At 44.6% G+C, this 21,827-nt stretch overlaps 2 protein-coding genes and 1 pseudogene across 3 annotated transcripts in view; 1 reads left to right on the top strand and 2 right to left on the bottom strand.

The window, feature by feature from the left end:
• LOC309550683 (uncharacterized protein) overlaps positions 1 to 21,827 on the bottom strand; it is a 3,164,715-nt gene that overhangs the window by 121,060 nt on the left and 3,021,828 nt on the right. The gene's annotated exons all lie outside the window — the stretch shown is intronic.
• LOC309550793 overlaps positions 1 to 21,827 on the top strand; it is a 1,525,103-nt pseudogene that overhangs the window by 193,001 nt on the left and 1,310,275 nt on the right. The window lies entirely within an intron of this gene.
• On the bottom strand, positions 6,927 to 17,118 carry LOC309550061 (uncharacterized protein; the record flags this gene model as incomplete). Its single annotated transcript, XM_082250528.1, has 6 exons — positions 17,011 to 17,118; positions 16,764 to 16,898; positions 16,554 to 16,677; positions 16,340 to 16,437; positions 13,906 to 13,975; positions 6,927 to 8,668 (listed from the first exon to the last, which is right to left on the bottom strand). Exons 1-6 carry the CDS (start codon positions 17,104 to 17,106, stop codon positions 6,927 to 6,929), a joined length of 2,265 nt encoding a protein of 754 aa, XP_082106654.1. The 5' UTR covers positions 17,107 to 17,118.

Raw genomic sequence — 21,827 nt, 5'->3', positions numbered from 1 at the left:
GAAGATCCTCTCTGGTTCGGCGACCCTCTGAGGCACTCTGTCCCATCTGGCCAAGATCTCTGCTTGGAGAGACCTTGTGTGAAACTGTGCAAATGCTATCGCCTCGAAGGCTGACACCATTAATCCCAGGAACTGCATACAGGTCCTGAGTGACGAGGATTCCTTGTCCCTGAGGGACCTGACCTCGTTCTGTAGGGTCCGGAGCTTGTCCTCCGGCAGGAACACCTTTGCTTGAGCAGAGTCCAGAACCATTCCCAAATATGGGAGACAAGGTCGACTTCTGAACGTTGATGGTCCATCCGAACTCCTGGATCGTCTGAACCGTAGTGGACAGATCGCGCAGCAGGCTCTGACTGGCACTCGATCTTAACAGAAGATCGTCCAGATATCCCAAGACCGCAATGCCCTGTGCCCGTAACAGGCCCAGAACGGGAGCCAGCACTTTGGTAAACACCCTCGGAGCCAAAGCAAGACCGAAAGGTGACGCCACAAACTGATAGTGTTCCTCCGCGATAGCGAATCGGAGGCTCCTCTGATGACCCTTGAATATGGGGATGTGCAGATACACATCCTTCAGGTGGATAGATTCCATGCAGAACTTTTGAACGCGCACGAAGCGGGTCAGAGCTTTTAAGTCCAGAATCGGACGCACCTTGCCCTCCTTTCTGGGCACAGTGAACAGATTCGAGTAAAACCCCCGGAATCTGTCCCGAGAAGGCACCGGGATGACTACCCCCTGGTCGAGGAGATCCTGCACCGCCTGATGCAGGTCTTGCAACCGCCCAGGGGTAAAATAAAGATTTGAGGGAAAGAATCTGTCCGCTGGTCGGCAAAGGAATTCGATCTTGTATCCTGATCGAATGATTTCCTGAACCCACCTGTCCAGAATTCGGAGCAGCCAAGGTTGGAGGAAACCGCGCAGACGTCCCCCCACCCTTGAAACGGGTGAGGGCGCCCCTTCAGGCAGAGGCGGACTGAGGCGCTGCACCAGCCTGGGCGGCTTTAGGTTTGCCCGTCCAGGGCTTTCTCTGGCCACCCTGGCCCTTGAAAGGTTTCCCCTTGTTCTGCGCCTTGAAGGCATGAAAGGACCCCTGGTTTGGTTTAAAGGAAGGACCCCTCTTACCGCGGAAAGACTTACCCTTAGGATTCTGGGGCAGCAGAGTACTCTTGCCCCCAGTGACTCCTTTAACCAATTCATCCAGGGATTCCCCAAAAAGGCGAGACCCCACATAGGGGATGTCAGTCACCGTTTTCCTGGAAGTCTGGTCAGCCGACCAGCTTTTCAACCATATCAGGCGACGGTTAATCCCCGCGACACTGGACAGGCGTGCAGCCAATGGTGCCTCATTTAAGGCCGCATCGGACAAATACATGACCCCTTGATAAATCTGGTCCACCATCTCCAAGGTAGTAGGGGGGGCAGAATCAGCCACGAGGGTGCGTTTGAGCACCTTGATCCAATCCGCCACGGCTTGAGCCACCATTACAGAGGCGAAAATAGGTTTAAGCATGGAACCCGCCACCATGTAGGAATGTCGGGCAAGAGACTCCAGCCTCCTATCCGTAGGATCCTTAAACACCGGAGAATCTTCGGTGGGTACCAGAGTAGCCTTGTTCAATCTGGCCACAGTGTGATCCACCTGAGGAGCTACACACCAGTGCGAATCCGTAGGAAACGCAAAGGGGTAAAGGAGTTGAAACTTCTTTGGCACCACAAAGGTGCGTTTTAAATTACCCCACTGATCATTCACAGTAGCGTGAAACTCAGCGGGACAAGGAAAGACCTGTGCTGCCTTGCGGGTCCTGTGCGTACCAAAAGAGGACACAATGCCCGGAGGATTGGGCTCATCCTCTAAATGTAGTGTTTCCTTAATGGCAAGAATCAGCGCATCCATAGCTGCGCGGTCTTCGGCAGATCCAGGGGGGGGGGGGGGATCATCCACCCCTGCAACCTCCGCCTCCCCCTCAGACTGAGAAGAGCGAGACCCTTCAAGGGGCACGCTACCTATGGCAACCATGTCAGATTCAGAATCAGAAGAAAAGGAAAGCCTAGGCCTTTTTCTATCAGCCCGTTCAGTCATCAGAATGTCCACTTTGGACACCAAAGTCGCCACTGCAGCAGACAAAGTAGTCAGAGCAGAGGATTCAGAGGAACATGAATCACCCACCAAGGCTGGGGGAAATTTGCTGTCCTGAGACTCCATAGGGAAAAAACTTTTTTTTTTTTTTAAGGTACTGGCCCTTTAACCACTTTACCACTAAGCCTATTTTTGACACTTTTTGTTTACAAGTTTAAATCAGTATTTTTTGCTAGAAAACTACTTAAAACCCCCAAACATTATATATATTTTTTTAGCAAAGACTCTGGAGAATAAAATGTCAGTCATTGCAAAATTTTTTGTCACGCGGTATTTGCGCAGCGGTCTTTAAAACGCCATTTTTTTGGAAAAAAATTGAAAAATCACATTTCACTGCATTTAAAAAATACTAAACAGTAAAGTTAGTCCATTTTTTTTCTATATTGTGAAAGATGATGTCACGCCGAGTAAATAGATACCCAACATGTTACGGTTTAAAATTGCGCCCCCCCGTGGGATGGCGACAAACTACGGTCAATAGAGATCTCAATCTGCGACGCTTTAAATTTATTTAACGGTTACCAGTTTAGAGTTAGAGTGTAGCTCTTTTTTTTAAATTATTGCCCACGCTCTGGCGATCGCGGCGATACCTCACATGTGTGGTTTGAACAGTGATTTCATTCGCGGCTAACGGTGACGGGGGCGGCTAAATTTTTTTTTTTTCCTAATTATTTTTTCTTTTTTTTTAAACTTTATTACATGTTTTTAAAAAAAAAAAAAAAAACTGATCACTTTTATTGCTGTCACAAGCAATGTAAACATCCCTTGTGACACCAATTTGTAGTGACAGGTACACTTTATGGAGGGATCGAGGGTCTAAAAGACCCTAGACCCCTCCACTACACTTCCCTGTATGCAAAACGCCGAAAATGGCATTTTTGCATACAGCCGTTTTTCAAATCTGCCGCCTTTTGCAGCACAGTAACCCGGAAGTGACGTCATGGACGCCGCCTCCGGGTTACGTCATCGGAGACTCGATCGATGCCGTTTCCGGCATTCATCGGGACTCCATCCAGCCGGCGGACGTGCCGGCTTGGTGCTCGGGGCTCCCGTCCACGTCAACGGAAGGCGGCGGGAGGGGGGGGGTTGTCCCCTCCCGCCCCCCGGGGTAACGATCGAGCGGCTCCCGAGCCGCATCGGTCGTTACCGACAGAAAGCCGACCGTCGGCTTCAAACCACGGTACCGGGATGATGCCTCTAGCTAGAGGCATCATCCCGGTATAACCCCGCAAAGTCAGCCGACGTAGGTATACGTGGCTAGACGTTAAGTGGTTAAGCGCGCCGCGGACCCCCACAGCACACCGCTATAAAGACTGTGAAAGACAGACCCCTAAGCAGGAATAAGCTGATAGCCAGAAGTATTTCCACAAAAAAAGGACAGCAGACAGACCCCCACAATGTGTTACCACCGCAGCCGATCTCTTCAGAGCAGAAAGAGGAAGTGATGTCACCGCAAGAGACTGAACTGAGACTCCAGGCCAAGAAAAAATGGTTGCCCATAGAAAGTAATGGGAGGCTTCGGAAAAATGGCCGCCGACATGTGCTCGGAACGAACATTTTGCCACACACAAGACACGTAAGGCGCCAAAAACACACTACATACAATGCTGTATAAGCGCCCACAGTGAAGCCAGCCATGCTGCCCACACCTAAAATGGCGGACCGGCGGTGTTTAACCCCGCAGCGGTCGCCACACGTGTCTGTACCTCCAAAAAGCACCCTAAAGTGACACAGGAGAGGGACCCCCACAAACCCACACAGCGAACTAGCTGTGAGAAAAAACCCCCGCAGGGACCGGGATCAGGGAGCCCAAAAACGCACAGACATGAGGGGATAACACAGACACACAGGACTGCCAGCCCCAGACAGAGGCCCCACACAGAATGTACTTACCTGTACCCGATGGCGTGGGGTGCCTCTCATCGACGGGAAACCTCCCATCCTCAGACGGGAGGGGTGCTGTCAGCCAAAAAATGCAGGACGCTAGCAGTGCACGGAGAACCGTGGATGAGGCGTCCAGGCGAGGTAGCCACCTCGCAGGCTTGCATCCCTGAGGACAGGGATGGGTCGTTTGCGAGGCCAGGGCTAACACATAGCCTGCTAAACGCTCGATGGCGGGCTGGGATTCCATAAGGCCCTCTGTCCTGGAAAACCAGGATGACCAGTCCGACTCCCAGCTCCGCAACGCCGTCATCATCTTGAAGAAGTGACTAACTAAAAGCTGAGAAATAAACAGCTAGTAATGTAAAAGAAAAAAGCACATTTCTTTAAATAAAATCATAAAGAAACAGAAGAAGGCTGAGACTGTAGCCCCAGCACAAGGAAGAGCCTATCTCACTCTAACTAGGCAGAAGACAAACTGAGTTGTAATGGCTTGGCTGATAGCAGGGGGGTATTGGACCAGTGGGACAGCCCCCATAGGTGTGTCTATGTAAATGCTTTGTTTTTAACAAGTCTTATGCCTAGCTTGCTCCTATGGATAAGAGGTCAATACCCATTGGTGAAGACTGTATGAGTGGGCGGCGACTGTCGGAGGACGCAAGAGAAATATATTATATATATATATTGTGGAGGTCATAGAGGTTGGGTCCTGGATGGATGTTACATTGCACCAATATTTGGACTGTGGTCCCTGTAAGGGAAGTATGGGATCTCAGGAAAGCGAGGGTTAAGCCCTCTCCCAGTGAGAACAGCTCTAAAGACAGGAAGTAGTGTCAGTGGGTGTGGGAGAGTAAGGAGCTGGAGATACACCTGGGAGACTGAACTGCTACAAACAAGTGTTTGTTTGCTGCATGGTGGGTGGAGACTTGACGGCTGCTTGGGACTGCATACTTGGGGTACAAGCCCCTGCCAAAAGCCGGTATCATATTTTCATTTACCATTTATGCTGGAGTTAAGTGGACTTTTAAGTTATACCTGTTTTCTGAACTGTTTGCTGCTGGAAGCTTTATTTTCTGTTGTGGAAGAAAATAAACCAAGTCTTGTTTAAGTTTACCTGGCTTGTGCACGTGATCCCTTGGAGCTATCACCCCCAAATATCACAATATATATATATATATATATTAAAGATCAACCTATTATCGGCAACACAGATATCTCGGGGACCGATCTGCACTTTCCCCGATATATCGGAATCGGCTTTTAAATTACCGATATTTTGGGAAAGTACTTGTAACGGGGTGATGCCTGCAGCTAGAGGCATCACCCCGGTACCGGTGTTCATAGCTGACGGTCGGCTGTCTTGTAATGACATCCGATGCGGCTGAGAAGCCACTCGGCTGTCATTCCAAGGAGCGGGAGGGCATGTACCTTCCGCAGCTCGCCCGGGTCTCCCGTCGCACCGGGAATCCTACCTTCACCGCCCCCGTCTGACCCAGGTCTCCATTCCTTTGAATTTGGCACCGCCTGCGTACCCGGAAGTAATGTGATGACATGCCATGACATCACTTCCGGGTACTGGCGGCGCCGAATTAAAAAAAATGTACAGCATTCAAAACAGCCAAACTTGGCGTTTTAAATGCTTTTAAGTGCAGAGGAGTAGTTTGGGGTCTTTTAGACCCCCAGATCCCTCCACCACAGTACCTGTAGACATTTTAAAAAAACATAAAAAATGTTTAATGTCCGAAAAGATCGGCAGATACCGATATCCGATGACCAAAATATCGGTATCTGTGGTAAAAAAACGATATCGGTCGATTTCTAATATATATATATATATATATATATATATATATATAAAAAATATGTTTTTTTATTATTTTCTAGCAAAAAAAAAAATAAAATTATTTTAAACTTGTAAACAATAAGTGTCAGAAATAGGCTTGGTCCACATGTACAAGCTATTGGGATTTGAGCACAGGTATATCTTTTCTTATCATAGCGCTGGTTATTTGTATTTACCACTGCATAGAAATATTCAAGAATAAATTGTCCTTTTTTAACTTTACATAACTAAAATTATATGCCACACTGAGTTTTTTTTTTAATTTTATCTGATTAATCGAAACAATAAATCAGCCAACTAATCAATTATGAAAAAAATCGTTAGTTGCAGCCCTAATAACAACACAGGCACTGCACAGGGAGAGAGGCAGCTGAATGGCAGACAACACTCTGATGCCATATAGTGCAGCAAGTAGTAGGTATGATCATACTTCACATAAGACGCAATATCCAATGCAGGACACCCCAGCAGTATAAATGGGTACTTATCTGGTTAAAATTCCCCACAATCAGCTTTTATTCAGGAGACCCCATTAGAGGCCCATCACCAAATCTTTCCACCTCAGATTTAGTGCGCTAGGTCCTGAGGAAGTTGAACAGAGGACAGAGCCAACCCATGTGTGGTGTGCCATGGAGTTATTAGGAAAACATTTCCCACATTTAAGACAAATATGTCTTCTTCTCTGTGCAAGATCTCTGATGTATAATAAAGTCTGATTTCCATGTATAGATATTTCACATTCAGGACAGGAATAAAGCTTTCCCTGTGTGAGACGTTTTGTTTTCTGTGGATGCGATTTCTCACAATCAGGACAGGAATACGGTTTTCACCTGTGTAAGATCTTTATTGTATAACAAGGTCTGATTTCTGTAAAAAAAAAAAAAAAATCTATTTCTGCACTCAGGGCAGGGACACTGCTTCTCCATGTGTGAAACCTCTGATGAATGTGAAGATGGGACACCAGTGAAAACAATTTCTTCACTCAGGGAAGGACTTTGGCTTCCTACCTCAGTGAGATCTTTGATGTATAACAAATGTGATTTCTTTGAGAAACATTTCCCACACTAAGTTCGGGAATACGGCTTCTTGCCTTTATGAGATGTTTGATGTCTAACAACACTTGATTTCTCTGAGTAACATTTCCCACACTTAGGGCAGGAGTACGGCTTCTCACCTGTGTGAGATCTTTGATGTCTAACAAGGCTTGATTTTTCTGGGAAACTTTTCCCACACTCAGGACAGGAATATGGCTTCTCCCCTGTGTGAGATCTTTGATGTACAAGAAGTTTTGATTTCTTTGAAAAACATTTCTTACACTCCGCACAGGAATATGGCTTCTCACCTTTGTGAGATCTTTGATGTCTAACAAGTTCTGATTTTATCGAGAAACACTTCCGACACTCAGGACAACGATATGGCTTCTCCCCTGTGTGAGACAACTGATGTCTGTTAAGATGCGTTGCCCGCGTAAAACATTTTCCACATTCAGGACAGGAATACGGCTTCTCACCTGTGTGAGATGTTTGATGTCGAACAAGGCTTGATTTTTCTGTGAAACATTTTCCACACTCAGGACAGGAATATGGCTTCTCTCCGGTGTGAGTTCTTTGATGTACAACAAGTTTTGATTTCCTCAAAAAACATTTCCCACACTGTGCACAGGAATACGCCTTCTCACCTGTGTGAGATCTTTGATGTCTAACAAGTTCCGATTTCATCGAGAAACATTTCCCACACTCAGGACAGGAATAAGGCTTTACACCTGTGTGAGACCTTTGATGTCTAACAAGGCCTGATTTCTCTGAGAAACACTTCCCACACTCAGAACAACAATATGGCTTCTCCCCTGTGTGAGAAAACTGATGTCTGTTAAGATGCGTTGCCCGCGTAAAACATTTCTCACATTCAGGACAGGAATACGGCTTCTCACCTGTGTGAGATCTTTGATGTACAATAAGGTGCGATTTCTTTGAACAACATTTCCCACACACAGCACAAGAATACGGCTTCTCACCTGTGTGAGATCTTTGATGTCTAACAAGGCTTGATTTCTCTGAGAAACATTTCCCACACTCAGGACAGGAATGCGGCTTCTCTCCTTTGTGAATCCTCTGATGCGTGTAAAGATGAGACTTCTCCGAAAAACACTTCCCACACTCTGGACAGGAATGCGGCTTCTCTCCTGTGTGAATCTTCTGATGTGTGTAAAGTTTGGACTTACGTGAAAAACTTTTATCACATTCAGGGCAGGAGTACAGCATCTCCACTGCGTGAGATCTTTGATGTATAACCAGGGTTGATTTCCTTGAAAAACATTTCCCACACTCAGGACAAGAATATGGCTTTGCCCTCATGTGGGACCTCTGATGTATGTAAAGATGGGACAATTGTGAAAAACATTTTTTGCACTTGGTACAGGAATACGACTTTTTGCCTGTATGAGATCTGGAATGTATGAAGCGTTCTAAATTTTTTAAAACACCTTTCCTGCATTCAGAACAGGAATGTAGCTTCCCACCAGTGTGAGAACACTGATGTATAGAAAGACTTGATTTATAGTTACAACTTTCCCCACATTCTGGACCAGGAATATTCTCCTTCCCCTTATTTCCCGCACCATCCCTTACAGTACGAGGTTGCTCAGAGTCAGAGGGAATCGATGGTCTATCCACACTGTGAAGTTCACCATCCATAGCGGAGCTCATTGTCTTTTCTTCTGCACATACTCTTGTGATGTCCCCATCTGCTATTTTACAGCTTAGAGATAAAGTAAGACGTTCCTTTGAGGATTTCTTGATGGCCTGTCCTGGAAAAATATAAAAACACGATCAACAGATACAAGAGGGTGAGTTCCTCAAAATCAAGATTCCATCTGAAACAGGTAGATATGCTCTGTGGATGTCTCATCCAGCTGTGACTTCCCCTCTATAGTAAAAGGACCTTTGGTCCTCCTCGCAGATACCTTCTACATTTACACAGCCTTGTCAGAAGAGCAGGAACCAGTGGGGACAGGGGAGGTGCATGCTTTTTCCGCAACCACAAACCTAGGCACTAGGTCAAATGACCGCTGATAATGAAGAGATTCAAAGTTCAGACTTGCAGACACTTTAGCATAGAACAAGTGGCCAAAGGCCTAGGCTTCTGGTGACAAGCAGCACTGGAGGGTGTATGGAAAAGCATTTTCGGTTGGAAATAGAAGTGTTTCAGTTTCCTATGTTACTCCTTACTTTTCATCTCAACAAGACAGTTAGTGCTAGTTAGTTCAGTCCTAGCTAGACCCTCCCTAGACCACGCTAGTGTTAGTTCTGCTCACAGACAGGGCTTAAAAACTGATTGATTTCTTGCCCTTTATAAGCCTGGAAAATCACCATCTGTACCACAGCTAGCTTAAGTTGCGTTGGATTCAACTTCTGTGTCCGATTGAAGATTTATGCTGCCTGTGGATGGTGCCAAGTCAGAAGGTGACCATACTGTTCAGGCTGACTGGGTCTAGGGGGGTATGTCAATACATAAAGCTGCATTTGGAACAGAACAGTAGGGTTACTATGTACCTCTTGGTCATTCACACTGAGGGGCAGAAACTGAGGGCCCCCATGTTTTAAAGGGGGGCTTCCAGGCTCTGATCAGCCTTCGCCCACAGACCCCCACAACTAGTGGGCCAGGTCTGTAGGAAAGATAATCTTGTCCTCATCAACATGAGGATGAGGTTTTGTGCCAGGTGCGGGCACTCACACAAAGTACTCCCCCCACCCATTTTGAGTGCATGTGGCCAGGTATTGTTCAGGAGGGGGAAAGGGAGGGGCACACGCTTCTCCCTGCTTTCCTGCCAGGCTGCATGTTCAGACAAGGCTCGGTTCACACTGGGGTGGCTTCAAAGTCGTCCAACTTTGAAGCTGCTCCGCAGAGCGCAACTTTAGCGTGGCTTGCAAACTACTTCTTTAATAGAAGTCAATGCACAGCGCTCTGAAGTTGCCCCCAAGTAGTGCAGGAACCTTTTTTTAAGTCAATTAGAATGGTTAAATTGCACTGGAGCACGACTGACAAGTCGCCTCAGTGTGAACCGAGCCTTAGGGTCTTGTATGTATTTTTATGAGGCACCCTTTTTTTCCCCCATGTGATCCCTATTAACATCTTTACCTGATGCTCATCTAGGGCCAAAAGGGTCTTGTATAAATAAAAGGACCAGGGAACAGATGTAGGCTTAAGCCATCATTTACCCGCAAATAAAACGACATCTTTTTCTTTCGTAAATAGTATACATTGCATTAATGAAATATTTCTATAGAGTCTTTCTCCATAAATACTTTAATCGTGTTATTATGTCATGTAGCCAGGTGATGGTTAAATTGCCTGTTGCCTGGAGGAAACACTGTAACACCAGCCACAATGAGGCTGTTCCCTCTAGTACTCAGTCAATACACTGTATTGTCCCATCCCGAATGCAGAGCGAGTGAGATTTAAGACAGGAGCAAATTATCTTGGGACATGTAGTCCGAAGAGCCAAGTTTACACTGGGGTCGGACCGTTGTGGACTACAAGTTCCAGCCATCTGGAGGGAGAGAACAGAATGCTGGGGGAGGTGATATATAGCCTATGCTGGGAAGGAGTCGCTCTCTTGGGAACATGGCCTTCAGCTGCAAGCAGAGCCCCGGACGGTCGGAGGAGTACGGTATGGCACTGCGGCCTGGGCAGCGAAAGAGCATCTGGTGTGTGTGTGTGTGCAGATGCATTCACCTTCCTGTCAGTTCAGTGACAGTTTGGGGTCACATTTATCACCCTCAGCACAGATCCCACTGCATCACAGCAAAGCAAAGCGTGCGGCCAAGAGCCTCAATCTGAGCACATTCTTCAGGAGCCTGCTTTAGGACCTGTCCCTTCCTATTCCCCTGAGCCTGGTATCATCTGGATTGGTGATCAGCCAGAAGCCCACCATCTATATACCCTAGAGATACTGCATGCAGACACCTTTATCCAATTGCGTTGCATCAAAGTTCCAACAAGGAGACACCTTGCACTTGCTACACACAGCATTGGAGCAATTATGCAGGAATCTCTTTCTAGGACCTTGTTTAGCTAGCTGTAGACAGAAGCTCTATACCACAAAGACTTCTCAACCCCCCCCCCCCCTTTAATGGACTCGGTATCTAGACCCATTTAAGGGGAGCCCTTTCCAAATGTTCTACTGGTACCTTTCTGGTTGGTTTTATATTTGTGTCACAGAGTTTATTAGACCTGTGGCACCAGTGGTTGAGCAGAGCATTTCGATATAAAAGGTCACTCTCCTTCCTCTCACACCTGTGGTCATAGCCTCGCTCTCAGGTTTGACTGATTACTTCTTTCAACTTAATGTAATTTTATATGTATTGCAGCTCTGTGTTAATTGTAATAGTGTTATACTGGAAAATAAGATCTGCCTAAGCTATTACTGCCCTATAAAGTGCATCTAGAAAGTATTCACAGCGCTTCACTTCTTTTCCACATTTTGTTATGTTACAGCCTTATTCCAAAATGGATTAAATTCTTTATTTTTTTCAAAAATTCTACAAACAATACCCTATAATGACAACGTGAAGGAAGGAAGTTTGAAATCTTTGCAAATTTAATTAAAAAAATAAAAATAAAAATAAATCCCATGTACATAAGTATCACAGCCTTTGCTCAATACTTTGGTGAAGCACCTTTGGCACCAATTACAGCCTCAAGTCTTTTTGAGTATGATGCTACAAGCTTGGCACACCTATTTTTGGGCAGTTTCCCCCCATTCTTCTTTGCAGGACCTCTCAAGCTTTTATCAGGTTGGATGGGGAGTGTCGGTACACTTTCGGATCTCTCCAGAAATGTTCAAATCGGGTTCAAGTCTGGGACACTCAAGGACATTGACAGGGTTGTCCCGTAGCCACTCCTTTGCTATCTTGGCTGTGTGCTTAGGGTCGTTGTCCTGCTTGAAGTTGAACCTTCGCCCCAGTCCGAGATCCAGAGCGCTCTAGAGCAGGTTTTCATCCAGATGTCTCTGTACATTGCTGCATTCATCTTTCCCTCGATCTTGACTATCCTCCCAGTTCCCTACCGCTGAAAAAACAGTCCCACAGCATGATGCTGCCACCATTATGCTTCACTGTAGGGATGGTATTGGCCAGGTGATGAGCGGTGCCTGGTTTCCTCCAGACATGACACTTGCCATACAGGCCAAAGAGTTCAATCTTTGTTTTATCAGACCAGAGAATTTTGTTTATCATGGCCTGAGAGTCCTTCAGGTGCCTTTGGGCAAACTCTAGGTGGGCTATCATGTGCCTTTTACTGAGGAGTGGATTCCATCTGGCCACTCTACCATACAGGCCTGATTGGTGGAGTGCTGCAGAGATGGTTCTTCTGGAAGGTTCTCCTCTCTCCACAGAGAAACGCTGGAGCTCTGTGAGAGTGACAATCGGGTTCTTGGTAGCCTCCCTCACCAAGGCTCTATTCCCGCTCAGTTTGGCCTAGGAAGAGTCCTGGTGGTTCCAAACTTCTTCCACTTACTGATGATGGAGGTCACTGTGCTCAATGCTGTACTCTTCCCCAGATCTGTGCCTCTATACAAATCCTTTCTACAGACAATTCCTTGGACTTCATGGCTTGGTTTGTGCTCTGACACGCACTGTTAACTGTGGGACCTTATATAGACAGGTGTGTGCCTTTCCAAATCACGTCCAATCAACTGATTTTTCTACAGGTGGACTCCAATCAAGTTGTAGAAACATCTCTAATATGATCAGTGGAAACAGGATGCACCTGAGCTCAATGTTGAGTGTCATAGCAAAGGCTGTGTATACTTATGTACATGGGATGTTTTCGTTTTTTATTTTTAATACATTTGCAAAGACTTCAAACAAACTTCTTTCACATTGTCATTATGTGGTACTGGTTGTAGAATTTTGAGGAAATTAATGAATTTAATCCATTTTGGAATAAGGCTGTAACATAACCAAAATGTGGAAAAAGTGAAGCGCTGTGAATACTTTCCAGATTCACTGTATACTTAAAGAACTTTACAGTACTCTTGGTTACTTTATCACAGCTTGGTGTCTGTGTGATTGCATTACTAAAGCCCCGTACACACGTACCGATTGTCGGCCGTAAATATTCGGCCGACGACCGATTGTAGGCTTGTTAGTATGATGCTTCCGACAGCCGACAGCGCATTTTCGGCCGAACAGAATATGTCGTGCAGGCATTAAAATTTTTGTTGGCCAACTCCAGAACGGCCGATTGTTCGCCAGTCAGTACAGATTTCGGCCGACAGACAGCAGATTAGCAAGACTGGGCATGCTCAGAAAAGAAAAAAGACAAGGAAAGTTAACCATCACATGACATCACTTCTGCAGTCGGCTGTTGTTGGCCGACAAAATTCGTGTGCAGTCTTTTGCAGTTTTCAACAGACACGACAGCCCTGGACAAAAGGCGGTCGATCGTTCGGCCGACAATCGGTACGTGTGTACGGGGCTTAACTTTGAAACATGTCCGAACCCAGGGTGTCAGAAGGCTTGCAGGGTCAGGGCAACCTCTGGAGTCAGTCATTTCTTAATGGCCCTCACAGGGGTGGCGCTACAGTCATTATTGCAATCAATGCTCCAGGCCAAATTAAACTTTACATTTTTTTTTTTTGGTACATGTACCCCAGGGCAGAGAGCACAGCCCCCCTCCATCAACTTGACAATCCCTTGCCTATTAGCATAGAAAATGACCATTACTGATTTCAAAGATTCAACTCCCATTGCCTTTTGGATTCAGGATCTGAACTTCGATAAAGTTCGTCCAACCCGCCCTGAAATGGACCCAGATACAGCTCATCGCTATACATAAATCAGGTCTGAATAAATAAATTGTGTCTGCAGCACAGAGAAGGGGGTTTATCTGGGAGAAAAGTAGATCTAATGTGCAGGATGGGTATCAGTACAAGGAGGTAACTATAATCAACCTATGATGTCACTTATCTCCCGCCCTACTCTGGACCAATCAGTGTGCAGTAACACAGCAGAGATAACAGAAGAATATTTTATGGCTTACCTGTGCTGATCTCTGTAGGAGTGTCCTCCTCTACTTGACCCTCAACATTCATGTTCATCAGATCTTCAACCTAAATCAACAGAATGGCAGAAAATACCATTGTGAAGGAGCACAGCCATAGAGACTCACTAACTGAGGTCAGTGGAAGAGAAATGGTGAGAGAGCTTACTCTAAAAAGGTAAAAAAAAAAAAAAAAAAAAGTGCTGTGAAAGCATTATCACAGCCTGCAATACCAATGGCAACCACTGAAGGGAAACTTGACCCAAAGCCTGGCCACATACAGGAAGATATAAATCTTGCATACAATCTGGTGTAAGGGTCGTGGAAACACTTCCGAGAGTCCCCAAGCTATACTATAACCTAGAATCTTGACATTCACTTTCCCACTGCCCCCACACACACCACACAGGTAGGGTAGTTTGTCACCACCTTTAGTTTGTAAGCCAACTGGTTTGCTAGGGAGCCATACCCACACACTTCCAGATTCCTGTCTTCCAAATACAGTAGCTTATACACACTGACTCTAATCTGCGTGCAGTTTCATACCGATTAACAGAATAATATATTTGGAGAATCCCCTTGGGGTGGGACTTTTAAGGCCACTCAAAACAAAAATATACAATTGAAAAAGTAATAATGATAAATATATATAAATTTTATTATACAAAAATATAGAAAATTAATATACAACAGTATATGATGAAAAATGGTAAAATTGGCAAAACTGATGTTTATAAAAAGATGTACATAACACTCAACCAACTATTCCATGCAAGATCCAACGTTTCAAAGGTAAAAACCTCTTCTTCAGGGATTTTAGTGGAAATAGTTTTTCTGTAAGTATTAGAAAGATATATCATAGCAAACAATTAACAATACATTAACAAAATATGAGTATAGATAGATTTAGAGTATAGACATATACTTCATATGACAAAAACATTTAAATGCAAATATATATACACTTACATGGTTGAAGAACGTATGGACATGAAAATTGTTTCGCCATAGGATAAAAACATGGAGTATTAACGACACCCACAAAGATTATTGTCAGCTTTGTCTATAGGGAGAAGGTTTAGTGCCTACAGCAAGCTTCTCCCTATAGACAAAGCTGACAATAATCTTTGTGGGTGTCGTTAATACTCCATGTTTTTATCCTATGGCGAAACAATTTTGATGTCCATACGTTCTTCAACCATGTAAGTGTATATATATTTGCATTTAAATGTTTTTGTCATATGAAGTATATGTCTATACTCTAAATCTATCTATACTCATATTTTGTTAATGTATTGTTAATTGTTTGCTATGATATATCTTTCTAATACTTACAGAAAAACTATTTCCACTAAAATCCCTGAAGAAGAGGTTTTTACCTTGAAACGTCGGATCTTGCATGGAATAGTTGGTTGAGTGTTATGTACATCTTTTTATAAACATCAGTTTTGCCAATTTTACAATTTTTCATCATATACTGTTGTATATTAATTTTCTATATTTTTGTATAATAAAATTTATATATATTTATCATTATTACTTTTTCAATTGTATATTTTTGTTTTGAGTGGCCTTAAAAGTCCCACCCCAAGGGGATTCTCCAAATATGCTTCTCATATTGGGATGTGGCACTCATATCTAGGAACACAGCGGGAACACACCCACACACGATTAACAGAATAATGATAGACCATACACCGAAAATACAGACACTCGTAACACAATGTAGCGATCGCTCTCTAGGAGTATGAATTCTTAATTTAGTATGCAGAAGTCACTTATTCATAGCATTTTTTAACCTGTTAATAACTAAATGACTAATTGTAGCCCTGGTCAGCAATGCCAGCAAAGAAGAGTGGCTACATTTTTACCTTTTACCGGGCCCTGCTGTTTCTTCGGGGACCAAAGACCTTTGGTGGTGGGAGTGTATAGCCTCAGGCAGCAATGCTAGCAAAGATGGGCAGCTGCAGTTTCATGATTTCTGCTGCTGTCCCTGCTTCTGTTTACAGAGGGACAGGCACAGGTGTAATTGGACTCTAGTATTACAGAGGTTTGTGCAGCCTGTTAAGTCCACCCACCACACAGAGGAAGAGGTTTTGGACTGCTTGAATTGCTGAGAATGCTGAAAGGAACTGCTGATTGTGGGAGAGATAGTTCCATACAGACTAATCTTGCTTTGTGGACTGACCAGAGCAACTAAAGATCCCAGATTTATTAATGTTCTGAGGTGTGTGTGTGTGTCTGTGTGCGCATGTGTGTATCCGGTCACTGGCAGGAGATTAACCAGAGCATTTAAGATGGACAGAGGCACCATACAGGACACACCCTGGTACCTGGGATCATCACTGACACTGACTGAGACTGCTACCAAGTTGCTGGAGAGAGCGCTGCCGTGTTCAAACACTTTATGTTCCAGAACCTTTACTCCACCTACCTGATCATGGTGAGGGATGGTGTGACCTTCCTGTGTGGAATCCTGGGAATACAGAGGTTGGGGACATCTCTCTGGTGGGTTTCTATTACTGGATCCATCTGTAGGAAACACACAAACTGACTGAATACAATGTTTCTATGTGTTTACCGGATAATGGACGATCTAAGTGGACCCTCCGTACTTCTCTCTCCTTTACAATTAAGTCTCCTCTTACCCGGTGATGTGAGGGGCGGCTGATTCTCCATCATGACGTCCTTGTAGAGATCCTTGTGTCCTTCTAAATACTCCCACTCCTCCATGGAGAAATAGACAGTGACATCCTGACACCTCATAGGAACCTGACACACACAATGATACAGTCACTATCCAGACACATCCCTTGTCTGTTACTGGATAATGTCCCAGAATTCCCAGCACCGCTCACCTCTCCTGTCAGCAGCTCCATCATCTTCTTGGTGACTTCTAGAATCTTCTGCATGTTGTGTCTCTCAGGTTTTAGGGAGTCACATGGAGGCACTGTGATGGTCATATGATCACCTGACTTCGGAAGAGGAAATCTCTGTATTGGAAAACCAATGGGAATAGTATGTTAGAATCCTCCTCATCTCCCCGGTCAGGTCTAAGTTTTATTAATAGGGATTAGTCAAAGGACCTCCCAGAATCCTTCTCACCTCTCCAGTCAGCAGGTAGATGATCTCCAGGGTGAGGTTTAGTATCCTCTCAGTCATGCGACTCTGGTCCTCATCCATCCTCATTGTTGTGGTCATGTGATCTATGCTGGCTTTTGTGTAAGCGAATAATTATCTGAATCGTATTGGATGTACAATGTTAGCATGGTAAAGTAAGGAGTTAAATGGTTGTTTTCCCCTATTTAACCACACTCACCATTTGGCTACACCCACCATTTAGCATGGAACTACACACACCTTCACATGCTCCACCCCCTGACCAATCGTCATCATCAGGGTCACTCATTTTCAAAAGTTTCTATTTATCTCAGCTGCCAATCTGTAAGTTTAAGAGCAGCAAAACACCTTCCTTGTGTCCCCAAATTTAAAAACACTAATCAAGAGGACTACATATTGTCCTATCATTGGTCAGTTTTGTCTCAGATGCTACACTCCAGTTTTCATTGCTAAATAACCCCTTCCTCATCTCTCCCTATCTGGGCCTCTTCAAATTGTTGTCCTTCTGCTGGACAGTTTCTACCCAACCATAACTGGGGATTATAGCTGGAAAATATTTGAAAGAATTGGAGAGATCGGGTGGAGTGGGGAATGCAAAGAGGTGTGAAGTGTTTTTGTGCACTCCGTTTTGACTTATCTTCCATGATGATGCAGTGTGTGTGCTGCAATACAGAGGAGCTCACAAATTATGCCATCAAACTGTTGGGTCACTGGACGATTTTTCCAAAGTTATACCTTCTACATAACCCCTAAGTAGGGCACACACTCCTAGTTTTTTTTCGTTCAACCCAGCGGGGGGTTGATGTCATCTCTGGTGGGAGTCACTGTACTAACCCCGCTGAGCTGTTGTGTTTTGACAGGGGGATGCCCCACACCTGCCATTGTGTTAGGTCAAAAGAAGAGGTTAAGTTGAGGAGGTAAGCTGTAGCGGGGATGTTAGTGGGTATTTCAGAGAAGAGAAAGTAGAGTAGCCAAGCAGAAAAGTCATCAAAAAAAGCGCAATACTGGTCAAGGAGGCCAATAAATCAATGCAATCCTCAGAGAAATTAGATAAAACAGACTATGACAGTGCATCTCAAAAGAGAGGGATAGAGAGGGAGGTTTAGGAAGGACTTGGAAGGTGCTCTGTGGGGATAGAAGGAATCCAATCTCCTTTCCATCCACTGGGTCTGGCTGAGTGGGTCCAGTGGAGGCCACCACAGGAGAGGGCAGCAGGAGAAGCAGAGTCAGAATTTTAAAGCAAGGTTTCAGTAATGGCAAGTATGTTAAAGCAATGGGAGATAAAAAGGTCATGCACAGATGTGAGCTTGTTACAGAATGCGTGGGCATTTCAGAAGGCACATGAGATTAGAGGGCTGTTTTTTGGAAGCAGGGGGATAGAAATTAAAACTGAGTGGATTGCGGCTATTGCCAGAAGAGTAAGGGTGCTGGATATGGGGGTTGCAGTTAGAAAATGGAGAATTGTGGGAAATGTCCCACAGATTAGGAGGACGAAAAAATTAGGATGGAAGCAGGATGTATATGAGCCCACATATCTTACTGCCCTGGTGTTTAGGTCAGCATTTGGGTTCAGTATTTGGAAGATAAGTTGCGCCAAATTAAGTGTAGCAAATAAAATCAAGAAGGACATTTATTAAAAGTTGTCAGCCAATTGTCTACTCACTCTCCACCATCCACTAGGTGGATGGCGGTTCTACTTTCTGGAGTGAGGAGACCTGGATGCTGCCTGGAAATCCCCATAACCTGACTTTGACCTGCTGGAGCACAAGCAACAAAATAAGAGGAATATTTGACTCCACAAGAGACCTATTTAACCACTTTACCACCGGAGGATTTTGCTGTCTTACGTCCAGGCCACTTTTTGCGATTCGGCGCTGTGCAACTTTAACTGACAATTGCGCGGTCGTGCGACGCCGTACCCAAACAAAATTTACGTCCTTTTTTTCCCACAAATAGAGCTTTCTTTTGGTGGTATTTGATCAGCTGTGCGATTTTTACTTTTTGCGCTATAAACAAAAAAAAAGCGTTTATTTTGAAAAAATAACAATATTTTTAACATTTTTTTTATATGAAATTCCTCCCAAAAAATATGTAAAAATCAAATTTTTTATAAAATTCTGGCCAATTTGTTTTCTGCTACCTATGTTTGGTAAAAAAAAAAAAAATCACAATAAGCCTATTTTGATTGGTTTGCGCAAAAGTTATTGCGTTTACTAAGGGAAAGATTTCGGTCATTTTTGGCCTTTTTTTTTAAACGCGTAATGGCGGCGATCTGCGATTTTTTTTGCGGGACTGCGACATTGCGGCGGACAAATTGGACCCTTGACTGACATTTTTGACACTTTTGGGAGTACCAAAAGTACCGCCGCCGCTCCTCCCCTGGCCTGCCAACGCCGCCTACAGGGGGAGGAGTCCATCGACGTAGGTCTACGTCGCTGGACGATAACGAGCCACTGTGCCGCAGTAGAGGCACAGTGAGCGGTCATTAAGTGGTTAATAGTTTAGCAGTTATGTAAGTAAAGGTAGCTTGGCTAACACAAATGTTGATAACATACAGAACGACATGATCCTAATGAGTTGGAAAATATTGGCTCTCAGGAGGATTGACCAGATGCTACTGTGCTGAGAAAAGTTGCTGTATTATTGAAATTCATTTTTATGAGAATTAGAGACCCCAAGATAAGGAAGTAATGCGGAGCAATCATCTGCAGGAAAAAGTAGAGCCACCGCACATGGTTATGATTGACTGGATCATCATAACGGGAGTGTGACTTCATCGGAGGAGGTCCCTTGGGTCCAGCGTGTTCTATCATGGATTGAAGACCCTACTACATCACCCTGCAGAGGCAAAGCTGTCCAGCAAAACTGACAGTTACAAAGTCCCAGCCCCAGCTGCTAAATGGAAATTTGGACTTTTGTTCCACCCTCTGAGAGTTCACCACCTGCATCTTGTAAGGTGCCATATTATATACATTTGATTGTCCGCTTATATCCAGCTCCTGAAATCTATTCCACACCTGTTTTATTGTCCCTCCGGCTCTGTTGAGCCTATTTATTTATTAAGACTAACAACTCCCAAAGCCATCCAGGTCTGAAGAAAAAGCAGAAGCTTTGAAACGCGTCATCTGACACGTCCCGTCATCCTTTCCGGCGCGGCTCCGAGTACGTTCCACACTGGTTCTCACACTGCACAGCAGGATCCCCGGCCGGTGTAACGTTAGAAAAGCATACTCCGTGAGAATTGCCTACCCACGTCACTTCCTGAGAGGAACAGCTGAGCAGCGTAGCAGTGCGCATGCTCACAGCCCCGGATACGTCATTGAACAGCTGAGGAGCGGACTAGTGCGCATGCTCGGAGGGTATGAAATTATCACGGTAGTGTGTGTAACGTTACAGCGCATCAGCTGTTGCGGCGGTTACATTAAAACAGCTCGGCTGCAATACGAGTCATCTCCACTCCTATCCCTGTCACTTCCCTGATCTTGGCTAGTTAATATAAAAGCGGTGGCGGGTGTATGAAATGTAAATGAACAGAGATCTCGGCTCCGTGATTTATCTTTTCATACACCCGCCGCCGCTTTTATATTTACTAGCCGAGATCAGGGAAGTGACAGGGATAGGAGCGAAGATGACTCATATCGCAGCCGAGTTGTTTTAATGTAACCGCCGCAACAGCTGAGCCGGTGTAACGTTACACACACTGCCGTGAAAAATCTATACCTTCCAAGTATGCGCACTAGTCAGCTCCTCAGCTGTTCAATGACGTAGTGCTGACGTAGGTGCACCGGAAGTGACGAGGGTATGGATTTTTCACGGGTAGGTTTTTTTCACGGAACACCGGCTCGTCCATCTGCCCTGTTTGTATACTGCCTGTGATGCTGATATAGACCCCGGAACACCCTGAGTGACTACGGACTACCTTTCTAACTTATGCCTTGTTTATTCTTACATCATGTGAGTAGTCAATTGGCTTACAACTTTTAATAAATGTCCTTCTTGATTTTATCTGCTATACTTAGTTTGCTGCACCTTGTTATCTTCTATTTGCCTTCCAGAGAATTGCTTCACTCTCAAGGCAGCTGTCACTAGCGTGTGACATTACTCCTCATGGACTATATGAACTTTTGCCATTTTTATGTGATTTTACTAGTCCAGGACTTAGGCTTATTTCCTTGTCATCATTTTCACTGATTAATGGGAGTCCCTTAACCCACTCTTTGCTCCATATTTTGTTGTGTTTGGGTTCAGTATTTGCAGGAGGTGATGGGTGCACTAGTAAGCAGAGTAGGAGTGGGGGTGATATGTGTGAGCTGTGGAGTAGAGATAAGGGGTAAAGTAAAGACAGAGAACATTAATGTGAGAAGGAAGAGTAGAGGGAGAATATTAGCGGGAGGAGAGTGGGAATAAGAAATAAAAATATCAAAATGTTGGTTTTCTTGTTGTCCTTCCAGAGTGAGGCAGAGTTCTTGTTGTATCTTCATACAGCTTTAGTTACCCTGCTTTCGTTAAATTGTGGTGTTGAAACTGCTACAACACTCTTAAGAGAAAAACTCAGAAAAGAAACATTGTATTCGCGACTGACCCATCTGCCTATAATATTTCTTGAATCCCTGAAATACCAGGACAGGAGAACACCCACAAAAATACCCAATTTTGGAAAGAAAACACCCCAAGGTATTTTCTGAAAGACACAGTGAAACTTTTGAAAAATGCAGGAAAGCAAATAAAAAAGTGTATTGATTACATAAAGCTGTGAAGTAATAAGATATTTATAAGACACATCATAGATATACTAAGAATGA

Source organism: Pelophylax lessonae (assembly GCF_965119305.1).
Source record: "Pelophylax lessonae genome assembly, chromosome: 3".
NCBI lineage: Eukaryota > Metazoa > Chordata > Amphibia > Anura > Ranidae > Pelophylax > Pelophylax lessonae.
The sequence above is the reverse complement of the archived record's forward strand: the minus strand, read 5'-3'. Positions and strand labels throughout refer to the sequence as shown.